Source organism: Leucoraja erinacea, chromosome 30 (genome assembly GCF_028641065.1).
Source record: "Leucoraja erinacea ecotype New England chromosome 30, Leri_hhj_1, whole genome shotgun sequence".
In the NCBI taxonomy this organism is placed as follows: domain Eukaryota; kingdom Metazoa; phylum Chordata; class Chondrichthyes; order Rajiformes; family Rajidae; genus Leucoraja; species Leucoraja erinaceus.
Genome location: NC_073406.1, coordinates 3663810 through 3676226, shown reverse-complemented (window position 1 = coordinate 3676226; position 12417 = coordinate 3663810). Strand labels below are relative to the sequence as shown.

Sequence of the window (12417 nt, the reverse complement as noted above, 5' to 3'; positions counted from 1 at the left end):
ACTCTCTGTTGAAAACATCCAGTGAATTGGCCTCCACTGCCTCCTGTGGCAGAGAATTCCGCAGATTCGCAACTCTCTGGGTGAAAATGTTTTTCCTCATCTCAGTGCTAAATGGACTGGCCCTTATTAGTAAACTGTGTGTGACCCCTGGTTCTGGACAGAATATCAGGAACAGGGTATTATTGACTGTTAGACAAAAATGCTGGAGAAACTCAGCAGGCGAGGCAGCATCTGTGGAGCAAAGGAATAGGTATTCATTTATTCACCTGTTCATTTTTGTCTACCTACGATTTTTCCAGCATTCTTAAACATTATTGACTGTTTGTTTAGTTTAGTTTAGAGATACAGCGCGGAAACAGGCCCTGTTTGGGTCTTGACCCGAAACGTCACCCATTCCTTCTCTCCAGAGATGCTGCCAGTCCCGCTGAGTTACTCCAGCATTTTGTGTCTACCTTCGATTTTTTACCAGCATCTGCAGTTCCCTCTAACGCAACCTACAAAACCTGTACGTCTTTGGAGTGTGAGTCCAGACTTCAGTCTGAAGACTGGTCCTAACCCTGAAATGTGTTCAGTCCATTCGCTCCTCAGATGCTGCCTGACCCGCTGAGTTCCTCCAGCGCTTTTCCAGTTTCCTGCATCTGCAGTTTCTCGTATCTCGAACGCCTCCTTCCATTTCTCAAGTCTCCTGTAACCTTATCTTCTCCCCCTTGTCAAGCACTTTGGGGGGTGTCAAGACACGTCAAGTCCACTGTCTTCTGTAGAGGTGAGAATGCAGATACAATGAAGGTCTTGCAATGAGAGAATGGAGCAGCTGCCTGGCTGCTTGTCCACTTTTCTGGAGTTTCTCGTTTCGAAGCCTCCTTGATTTCTCAAGGGACCTTATCTTCTCCCCCTTGTGAAACATATAAGTCTTCTTAAGGGCAATGAAGGTCTTTGAGGACAGCAGCTGGGCTTGCTCTGGAGTTTAGAGATGGAGGAAACATATTGTTCTTAAGGGTTTGGACCCGATGGAAACATGATCCCGATGGGGGGAGTCCAGAAACCGGGGGCCACACACAGTTTAAGAATAAGGAGTAAGCCATTTAGAACGGAGACGAGGAAACACTTTTTCTCACAGAGAGTGGTGAGTCTGTGGAATTCACTGCCCGGAGGCCGGTTCTCTGGATGCTTTCAAGAGAGAGCTAGATAGGGCTCTTAAAGATAGCGGAGTCAGGGGATATGGGGAAAAGGCAGGAACAGGGCACTGATTGGGGATGATCAGCCATGATCACATTGAATGACGGTGCTGGCTCGAAGGGCCGAATGGCCTACTCCTGCACCTATTGCCTATTGTCTATTCAGCAGCTTCACTGGTCCAGGGACAAACACATCAAGAACCATAACTCGTACATTAATTAAATGTCAATTATATATCGTTATATTAAAGATGTTCTATTAATTATTAATCGTCGCGGTGTTGTGAAGATTGCCAGACGGATTACATAGACAATAGGTGCAGGAGGAGGCCATTCGGCCCTTCGAGCCAGCACCGCCATTCATTGTGATCATGGCTGATCGTCCCCAATCAATAACCCGTGCCTGCCCTCTCCCCATATCCCTTGATTCCACCAGCCCCTAGAGCTCTATCTAACTCTCTCTTAAATCCATCCAGTGACTTGGCCTCCACTGCCCTCTGTGGCAGGGATTTCCACAAATTCACAACTCTCTGGGTGAAAACGTTTTTTTCCCTAAGACTGTGGCCCCTGGTTCTGGACTCTCCCAACATTGGGAACATTTTTCCTGCATCTAGCTTGTCCAGTCCATTTATAATTTTATATGTTTCTATAAGATTCCCCCTCATCCTTCTAAACTCCAGTGAATTCAAGCCTAGTCTTTTCAATCTTTCCTCATATGACAGTCCCGCCATCCCAGGGATCAATCTGGTGAACCTACGCTGCACTGCCTCAATCACAAGGATGTCCTTCCTCAAATTAGGAGACCAGAACTGTACACAATACTCTGGATGTGGTCTCACCAGAGCCCTATACAACTGCAGAAGAACCTCCTTACTCCTTTACTGAAATCCTCTTGTTATGAAGGTCAACAATCCATTAGCTTTCTGATTCCTAACAATATAGTTCAGCCATCTTCCTCTTTAGAAGATTGAGGGGGGATCTTATAGAAACTTGCAACATTCTTAAGGGGTTGGACAGGCTGGATGCAGGAAGATTGTTCCTGATGTTGGGGAAGTCCAGAACAAGGGGTCACAGTTTAAGCATAAGGGGGAAGTCTTTTAGGACCGAGATGACAAAAAAAAAATTCACACAGAGAGTGGTGAATCTGTGGAATTCTCTGCCACAGAAGGTAGTTGAGGCCACACAGTTCATTGGCTATATTTAAGAGGGAGTTAGATGTGGCCCTTGTGGCTAAAGGGATCAGGGGGTATGGAGAGAAGGCAGGGATGGGATACTGAGTTGGATGATCAGCCATGATCATATTGAATGATGGTGGTGGCTTGAAGGGCCGAATGGCCTCTACTCCTGTACCTATTTTCTATTTTCTATGTTTCTATGCTTCTATATTCACCCGTGGTGGGACGACACGTTGCACTGGGTTGAAGATGTCACGTTTTTTCTGTTATTGAAGTCTTGTTCTCCTCTCAGGGAGGAAGATGCGGGTGTACTCGACAGACTGCCCGAGCGAGGAGTCGTTCAGCAGCGGCAGCGTAGACTGCGAGTCCATGTTCACGGGGACCCTGTTTGACGACGACTCGAAGGACAACGATTTCCTCAACCAGAGCTTCTCGCTGGATGACGAGACGGAACCTTCGGACTCCAGCGGCGGTGAGCTGCCCCTCGCCATCCCCATACCCGGGACGGAGCGGGAGCCGGAGACGGAGACGGAGACGGAGACGGAGACGGAGACGGAGACCAAAGGGGAACTGATTGTCCAGGGCCAGACCCAGCCCGTCGCTGCCTGCCTGGAGCAAGAGAAGCGACGGTTCTCCGCTTCCGAACTGATAAACAGACTCCATCTCTCGCAGAAGAAAGTGGCGCAGGCACTGAAACTCAGCAAATCCTTGACGGGGATATCTCTCTCCCGGGAAAAGCTGACTGGCATCGTCTCTGCTGACGGTAAGGTCGTCAGTTTATAAGTGAAGAGACAATAGGTGTGTGTCTTAGACAATAGACAATAGGTGTAGAGGCCATTCGGCCCTTCGAGCCAGCACCGCCATTCAATGTGATCATGGGTGATCATCCCCAATCAGTACCCCGTTCCTGCCTTCTCCCCATATCCCCCGACTCCGCTATCTTTAAAAGCCCTATCTAGCTCTCTCTTGAAAGCATCCAGAGGACCGGCCTCCACCGCCCTCTGAGGCAGAGAATTCCACAGACTCACCACTCTCTGTGAGAAAAAGTGTTTCCTCTTCTCCATTCTAAATGGCTTACTCCTTATTCTGAAACTGTGTGTGGCCCCTAGTTCTGGACTCCCCCCCAACATCGGGAACATGTTTCCTGCCTCTAGTGTGTCTAGAGTGAAGAAGGGTCTCGACCCGAAACGTCGCCAATTCCTTCGCTCCATAGATGCTGCCTCACCCATATAAACCATATAACCATATAACAATTACAGCACGGAAACAGGCCATCTCGGCCCTACAAGTCCGTGCCGAACAACTTTTTTTCCCTTAGTCCCACCTGCCTGCACTCATACCATAACCCTCCATTCCCTTCTCATCCATATGCCTATCCAATTTATTTTTAAATGTTACCAATGAACCTTGCGACACCACTTCCACTGGAAGCTCATTCCACACCGCTACCACTCTCTGAGTAAAGAAGTTCCCCCTCATGTTACCCCTAAACTTCTGTCCCTTAATTCTGAAGTCATGTCCTCTTGTTTGAAACCCGCTGAGTTTCTCCAGCATTTTTGTCTACCTTAAGGTTATAAGGTCATCAGTTCCAGAATTAGGCCATTCGGCCCATCAAGTCTACTCCGCCATTCATTCATAGCTGATCAATCTCTTCCACCTAAACCCCATTCTCCTTCCTTCTCCCCATAAACCCTGACATCTGTACTAATGAAGAATCTATCTATCTCTGCCTTTGTCCATTGACTTGGCCTCCACAGCCGTCTGTGGCAATGAATTCCACAGATTCACCACCCTCTGACTAAAGAAATTCCTCCTTGTCTCCTTCCTAAAGGAACGTCCTTTAATTCTGAGGTTATGGCCTCTGGTCCTAGACTCTCCCACTAGTGGAAACATCCTCTCCACATCGACTCTATCCGGGCCTTTCACTAGTTCAATGGGTTTTTACTGTCACGTGTAACAAGGTACAGTGAAATATATAATTTTGCATTCACCTCAGCAACCAAGACTATCCCAGTGCCTAAGTGAGCACAGAACAACACGGTGGTGCAGCGGTCGAGTTTCTGCCTCACAGAGACCACCCTGACTACAGATGCTGTCTGTGCGGAGTTTGTACGTTCTCCCCGTGACCTGCGTGGGTTTTCTCCGAGATCTTCGGTTTCCTCCCACACGTGCAGGTTTCTTAGTGAATTGGATTGGTATAAACTGGGTGCGGACTCAGTGTGTTGAAGGGCCTGTTTCCGCGCTGTGTCTCTAAACCAAACCAAACAGCCCACGTGCTCGAGGTGCCATTGCAGCTCCATTTTATAGACCCAGGCTGCAGTTGGCCACAGAGGCCGTGGCTTCCATTTTGTTTGTCCCACTAACCGATGTCCCTCTGCTTTCCAGGCCCTCCACAGCCCACGTTCCTCAAGGGCGCAGAAGGTAAGACCCCCGCGCGGTTCTGCTCAACGGGTTATTGGCCGCAGTCGCCATTTTCTGGCGCCGTTTTCAAAAGGAAAAAGTCCAAAGTCGGGCCCGTTTGCTGGATGTACTGGGGTGGCTACCGATCCAGGCGAGGCCCAGGCTTCTGCAGGGCCTACTCCGTCACACCCGGCCTGGCTCGGCCTGGCGACCATCGTCCCTCTCCTCGCTCTGTGTCCCAGGGAGAGGTGTATCTAGGGTCCCGTATTTTGACCTTTTGTCCCCTATTTGGGAGCGGGGAAAGTTGGTAATCCCAGTCTAGAGTGTGGGGAGAGAGCGGGAGGGGGAATTGTTTGTGCATTGTGTGGGGTCGCTGCCCAGGGTGTGTCAGGCCAACTGTTGTCATGCTCGAAGCAGCAATAATCCCACTGTGAGAGTGGACTCTTGCAACCACTCACCAACGACACAGTACAGACCCAAAGTCCACAATGATCTTCTCCAACCACAGCAACAAAAGTTTCGGTTAGTTTTAGTTTCAGTCAAAGATCCTCTAGCGGAGCAAGATGGCCCACTGGACGAAAAAGACGTAGTCCGGTCGTGGGCAGATTCGTGGGTCATTTTCGGCCCCATTTCCGTAACCGGCTTCCGTCTCCGCACCAAAGATCCCGTAGCGGACGGAGCAAAGATACTAGTGCGGAGACGGAAGCCGGTTACGGAAACATCCTCGTAAAAATCAAAGTTATTTGGTAAAAATTCTTCTCCTCATTTTCAGAATTATAATTTATTAACACGAACTGTTCCCCCGCAACGTTGATTACACTGCGAGTCGGGTCAGGTCGGGTCCGGTTACGGAAATGGATGGAAAAAAGGCCCACGTTCCGCTCCGTTGCGTACTACACGTCAGCCATTGCAGTTAGCAGGAGTGGTCTATCTTGCTCCGCCATAGCGTCTTTGGTTTCAGTCTCAATTCAGTGGCGCAGCGGTAGAGTTGCTGCCTCACAGCACCAGAGACTTGGGTTTGATCCTGATTGCCGGTGCTGCCGGCACAGAGTTTGCACGTTCTCCCCAAGTGGGACCAAGTAGGTTTCCTCCAGCGTTTAGTTTAGTTCAGAGATACAGCATGGAAACAGGCCCTTCGGCCCACTGAGTCTGTGCCAACCAGCGGCCCCCGCACACTAACACTATCCGACACACACTAGGGACAGTTTTACATTCACATCAAGCCAAGTAACCTGCAGACCGGCACGTCTTTGGAGTGCGGGAGGAAACCGGAGGTCCTGGAGAAAACCCACGCGGGTCATGGGGAGAACGTGCAAACTCCGTACAGACAGCACCCCTAGTCAGGATCGAACTCCTGGTCTCTGGTGCTGTGAGGCAGCGACTCTACCCGCTGCGCCATCGTGCCACACACCTGTACACAGTGGCCAAGCTGGAGTTTAGAAATGGCCAGTGGAATATTTCCGCTGTTAAATGCCGACATCTCTCTGTATATTGCAGCACCTTGTCTGTGGAGGGCATAGCTGTGAGATTTGTAAGCAAAAAAGGATTTGAGTAAAGGAACAGGGAGGTTCTGCTGTAGACCACACCTGGAGTATTGTGTACAGTTTTGGTCTCCTAATCTGAGGAAGGACATTCTTGCCATAGAGGGAGTACAGAGAAGGTTCACCAGACGGATTCCTGGGATGTCAGGACTTTCATATGAAGAAAGACTGGATAGACTCGGCTTCTACTCGCTAGAATTTAGAAGATTGAGGGGGGATCTTATAGAAACTTACAAAATTCTTAAGGGGTTGGACAGGCTAGATGCAGGAAGATTGTTCCTAATGTTGGGGAAGTCCAGAACAAGGGGTCACAATTTAAGGATAAGGGGGAAATCTTTTAGGACCGAGATGAGAAAAACATTTTTTTTCACACACAGAGTGGAGAATCTGTGGAACTCTCTGCCACAGAAGGTAGTTGAGGCCACACAGTTCATTGGCTATATTTAAGAGGGAGTTAGATGTGGCCCGTGTGGCTAAAGGGATCAGGGGGTATGGAGAGAAGGCAGGTACAGGATACTGAGTTGGATGATCAGCCATGATCATATTGAATGGCGGTGCAGGCTCGAAGGGCCGAATGGCCTACTCCTGCACCTATTTTCTATGCTTCTATGTTTCTATGAGATTCCTGGGACCTCCAGTGCCAAGTGGCCGCTCTCCCTCCCTCAGTCGGGCAAAGTCTGTCCACCAACTGGCCACTTCACTCCTTGACTTGTTACATGTTTGTTTTCAGGCAGGAGGAGCGCAAAGCAGAAGAGTAAATCCCTGGTCTCCATCAACAGCAACTCGTCTCCAAAGGCCCATCGCGACGGCCTGATCTTTGACAGCCCTCCACCCCACATGTGGAGGTCAAGCAACCTCCAGAGGTAACGCTCAGAACCAGTGTATGCTTAATCACATGGGGGGCATGCAGATTGTGGCTTCCACACAGCTTTTCGTTTTAAAACCAAAAATAATTAAAGTCAATGATTAAAGAAAAATGCTACGTACAAGAGCAAGGAGCAGCCCCTCCAGATTTTGGGACAGTGGCTGCAGCCTCACACACACTCCGTGTACTCGTGGGATACGGAATCTTCCAGCCCGCAGGTGGCAGGCGGCAGGCGAGTCGGTGAACCGCGGCTGAGAGAAACGGGTTGCAGGGGACTCCCCGGTCCGGTAACCTCCACCCCAGGTCCCCAATGTAGAGGGGGAGAATCCCCCGATGTAGAGGGACCCCCCCCGCACCCCCGACCAAACAGCAACACCGACCGCCACTTAGACCCCGACATTTCCGACTTACGGAGCAGTGGGTGGAAGCAACGCAGAGAATGGGCTGCACTGTCACACTGGCAAAGGAACATCGCAATGGCCCCGCCACTTGAGTTGCCGACTGTCCCATATTAGCCGGGACATCCCATATATTGGGCTAAACCGGCCTTGTCCCGTATTTGACCGCTACTACGAGGGGACTACGAGGGGACCGTCGGGTCGGAGCGCCGCATCCAGCCCCCCCCGCCTCACCCGTCCCGACGTAGTGCAGCTCGTGGAGTGCAGCAGCAGCACCTCGCCCCGTGGCCCCGTCGGTCGGCCGGTCGGTCGGCAGCCCCGGCCAGCTGTCCGACCCTCTGACCTTCGCTTACCGCCGACACCACCTTCTCACGGCCGATCATCGGTTCACGAGTTGTACGGGACGCTGGACTTTACGTGCAGCAAATAGCAGATTCCCCACGGCAATTCGTTGACCGTCTGGGCCGTGGCTGGGTGAATGATGAGTTGGCCCCGGGTGCTGGACTGCACACAAAGCCCAGCCGGCGGGGCCAGCTGAGGAGCTTTGGCCCGGGCCGCGCGACACACACGCGTGCACTGTCACCGTATACATATACTTGTAGTTACACATGTTTTAAGTCACTTTCCCAAGCACACTTACACACGTACACACGTACACACTTACACACTTACACAAGTACACACGTACACACGTACACACTTATACACGTACACACTTACACACGTAAACACTTACACACGTACACACATACACACTTACACACTTACACACGTACACACTTATACACGTACACACGTACACACTTACACATGTACACACTTACACACGTACACACGCACACACTTACACACGTACACATTTATACACGTACACACTTACACACTTATACACATACACACTTATATACATACACACTCACACACGTACACACTCACACACGTACACACGTACACACGTACACACTTACACAGCCACCCTTGTGCACAATCATTGACCTGCATGTCAATAATAGAGACAGGTTCTGTAGAAACCAAATGGTAAATAAATCAAAACAACATCATGTCAAAGAGAGAATGACGCCTAATGCCCAGGAAGGAAGTGCAGTCTGTGGTCTGCAGAAGACTCTCGACCCAAAACATCACCCATTCCACAGATACTGTCTGACCCGCTGAGTTACTCCAGCTGTTTGAGTCTGTCTGAAGTTCAATGTAACCTGGATCTGTTTCTCTTTATTCAGGAGAGTGGGGTCAGAGGAGGAGATTAGTTCACAACACCTGAGGGAACAAATACATTCCCGCTTTCTGATGAGCTGTGAGTAAAATCATTCTTATCTTCATGGTTTTCTCCTGTAAGTGGGACTTGTGCTGGCTCTTGGCTCAGTGGCCCTGAGAGCCCTCAGCTGCCAGCATCGAGCCCAACCCAGCATAGACTATCTGTGTACTAGCCACAGAAGCAGTGTGTGAGTGTGTGTGTATATAATGTGTGTGTGTGTATATGTGTGTGTGTGTATTTAGTGTATGTGTGTGTGTGTGTGTACATATATATATGTGTGTATATGTATGTGTATATGTGTATATGTGTATATATATATATATGTGTGTGTGTGTATATATGTGTGTGTGTGTATATATATGTGTGTGTGTGTATATATATATATATATATATGTGTGTATATATATATATGTGTGTGTGTGTACATATGTGTGTGTATGTATATATATATGTGTGTGTGTGTATATACATTTACATATATATGTGTGTGTGTGTGTGTATATATATACACGCACTCACACACACACACACACACACAAACACACACACACACACACACACACACACACACACACACACACACACACACACACACACACACACACACACACACACACACACAGGCGGTCCCGTATGGGACAAACCAATGTAGCCCAATATACGGGATGTCCCGGCTACTACTAGTAACCCCAACCCCATCTCATCATTGTATATGTTTCTATGTGTCTCCCCTCAATCTCTGACTCTCCAAAATAACCAATCCAATGTTTTCCAACCTCTGCTGATAGCTGGAGCTGGCTAGTCCAGGCAGCGTTGTGGTAAACCACGTTAGTGCCCTGGCCAAGGCACGCGCATCTTTCTGCTCTGTGGTGACCAGACACTGTGGTGACGAGACAATGTGGTGACCGGGACTACACACATTACACACCCCAGACTGTCTGTATGTTCAGCTTCCATTCACGGCTAGTCACTCCCTTGCGCCATCTTGCTTCCAACATGAGTTATGACAGCAGATGATGGCAGGCTTTTGGGCCTAAATCATCGTAGGATCACTGGATTCTCAATGATTTGCCAAACCCAGTAGAAACATTTTAAAACTTCAAGGGTTCCATGTCAGTCTACTGACACGTGTAGCAATTAAGGTGCACAGTGATATTCAAATTACCAGACAGCCATAGTCAAAATAAAGCATCAAGACATCAAGATTTAGAACGGAGACGAGGAAACACTTTTTCTTACACAGAGAGTTGTGAGTCTGTGGAATTCTCTGCCTCAGAGGGCGGTGGAGGCAGGTTCTCTGGATACCTTCAAGAGAGAGCTAGATAGGGCTCTTAAAGATAGCGGAGTCAGGGGATATGGGGAGAAGGCAGGAACGGGGTACTGATTGGAGATGATCAGCCATGATCACATTGAATGGCGGTGCTGGCTCGAACGGCCGAATGGCCTACTCCTGCGTCTATTGTCTATTGTCTATTGTCTATTGTCTATTGTCTAAGACACACACCTACATAAAAGTTAACATAAACATCCACCACAGCGGATTCCCCACATTCCCCACTCTGATGGAAGGCAATAATGTCCAAACTTCTTCCTCTTTTATTCTCCCGGGGTCGGGGCAATCGAACCATCAGCCGTCGTGGCGATCGTAGCTCTCGCGGCTTGGAGACTCAAAGTCGGTCTCTAACCAGGGACCGCGACCTCCACCATGTTGAAACCCGAAGGCTCCTGCGGTTGAAGCTCCTGAAGTCGGTCTCCAGCGAAGGCGGCCAACTCCTCGATGTTAGGCCGCAGTGCGGACGGAGATACGACACGGAGGAAAAAAAATCTAATCAAACTTTTATTCAAACACAACGGTTATACGACTTAACCGAACGAGGCATTAAAACATTTGCTGGCCTTCACTAAAGACTGAACATATCATGACGAACAAAACAAATAAACGATATTACTTCTGCAACTAAAGGGCTGAAGTCTGAACATGCCTGGAGACAAAAGATACTCTTATACTTCGGCGAGACCAAACGTAGACTGGGCGATCGTTTCGCTGAACACCTTCGCTCGGTCCGCATGGGCCTACCTGATCTCCCGGTTGCCAAACACGTTAGTTCCCCTTCCCATTCCCACACTGACCTTTCTGTCCTGGGCCTCCTCCACTGTCAGAGTGAGGACAAACGTAAATTGGAGGACCAGCGCCTCATATTTTGCTCGGGCAGTTTACACCCCAGCGGTATGAGTATTAGAAACATAGAAACATAGAAATTAGGTGCAGGAGTAGGCCATTCGGCCCTTCGAGCCTGCACCGCCATTCAATAGGATCATGGCTGATCATCCAACTCAGTATCCCGTACCTGCCTTCTCTCCATACCCTCTGATCCCCTTAGCCACAAGGGCCACATCTAACTCCCTCTTAAATATAGCCAATGAACTGTGGCCTCAACTACCCTCTGTGGCAGAGAGTTCCAGAGATTCACCACTCTCTGTGTGAAAAAAGTTCTTCTCATCTCGGTTTTAAAGGATTTTCCCCTTATCCTTAAGCTGTGACCCCTTGTCCTGGACTTCCCCAACATCGGGAACAATCTTCCTGCATCTAGCCTGTCCAACCCCTTAAGAATTTTGTAAGTTTCTATAAGATCCCCTCTCAATCTCCTAAATTCTAGAGAGTATAAACCAAGTCTATCCAGTCTTTCTTCATAAGACAGTCCTGACATCCCAGGAATCAGTCTGGTGAACCTTCTCTGCGCTCCCTCTATGGCAATAATGTCCTTCCTCAGATTTGGAGACCAAAACTGTACGCAATACTCCAGGTGTGGTCTCACCAAGACCCTGTACAACTGCAGTAGAACCTCCCTGCTCCTATACTCAAATCCTTTTGCTATGAAAGCTAACATACCATTCGCTTTCTTCACTGTTGACTTCTCTAACTTCAAGTAACCCCTTGCTTTCCCTCTCTCCCCTTCCCTCCCCCACCCAAGTTGTCACGCCAGCTTCAAAGTCGTCTTGTTGAGTCTCATAGTCTGTTACTCGTTTTCCCATAGCCCTGTTCCCTTTATCATTGCTACTGTTATTTACGTATCTTTCATTGTTCTTAATCTCTCTACAGCAATAGACAAAAGACGATAGACATTAGGTGCAGGAGTAGGCCAGTCAGAAGGTGGTGAATCTGTGGAAATCTTTGCCACAGCAGGCTGTAGAGGCCAAGTCAGTGGATATTTTTAATAAGGCAGAGATAGATAGATTCTTGATTAGTGCGGGTGTCAGGGGTTATGGGGAGAGGGCAGGAGAATGGGGTTAGGAGGGAGAGATAGATTGGCCATGACTCGATGGGCCGAATGGGCTAATTCTGCTCCTATCACTTATGAAAGTTTGACCTTATTTACGGATTCTCCACGGGCGGTCACGGTGGCGCAGCGGTAGAGTTGCTGCCTTCCAGCGAATGCAGCGCCGGAGACCCGGGTTCGATCCCGACTACGGGCGCTGTCTGTACGGAGTTTGCACGTTGTCCCCGTGACCCGCGTGGGTTTTCTCCGAGATCTTCGGCTTCCTCCCACACTCCAAAGACGTGCAGATTTTTGTAGGTCAACTGGCTTGGT

The 12417-nt window shown here is 49.2% G+C and overlaps 1 protein-coding gene across 2 annotated transcripts in view; it reads left to right on the top strand.

Annotated features, from left to right (window-relative positions):
- arhgef19 (Rho guanine nucleotide exchange factor (GEF) 19) overlaps window positions 1–12417 on the top strand; it is a 65665-nt gene that overhangs the window by 34875 nt on the left and 18373 nt on the right. For both annotated transcript variants that reach the window (XM_055659142.1, XM_055659144.1), the window contains 4 exons: window positions 2643–3113; window positions 4736–4771; window positions 7022–7154; window positions 8793–8866. In XM_055659142.1, the coding sequence (XP_055515117.1) occupies window positions 2643–3113; window positions 4736–4771; window positions 7022–7154; window positions 8793–8866 (714 nt within the window). The remainder of the gene's footprint in view (window positions 1–2642; window positions 3114–4735; window positions 4772–7021; window positions 7155–8792; window positions 8867–12417) is intronic.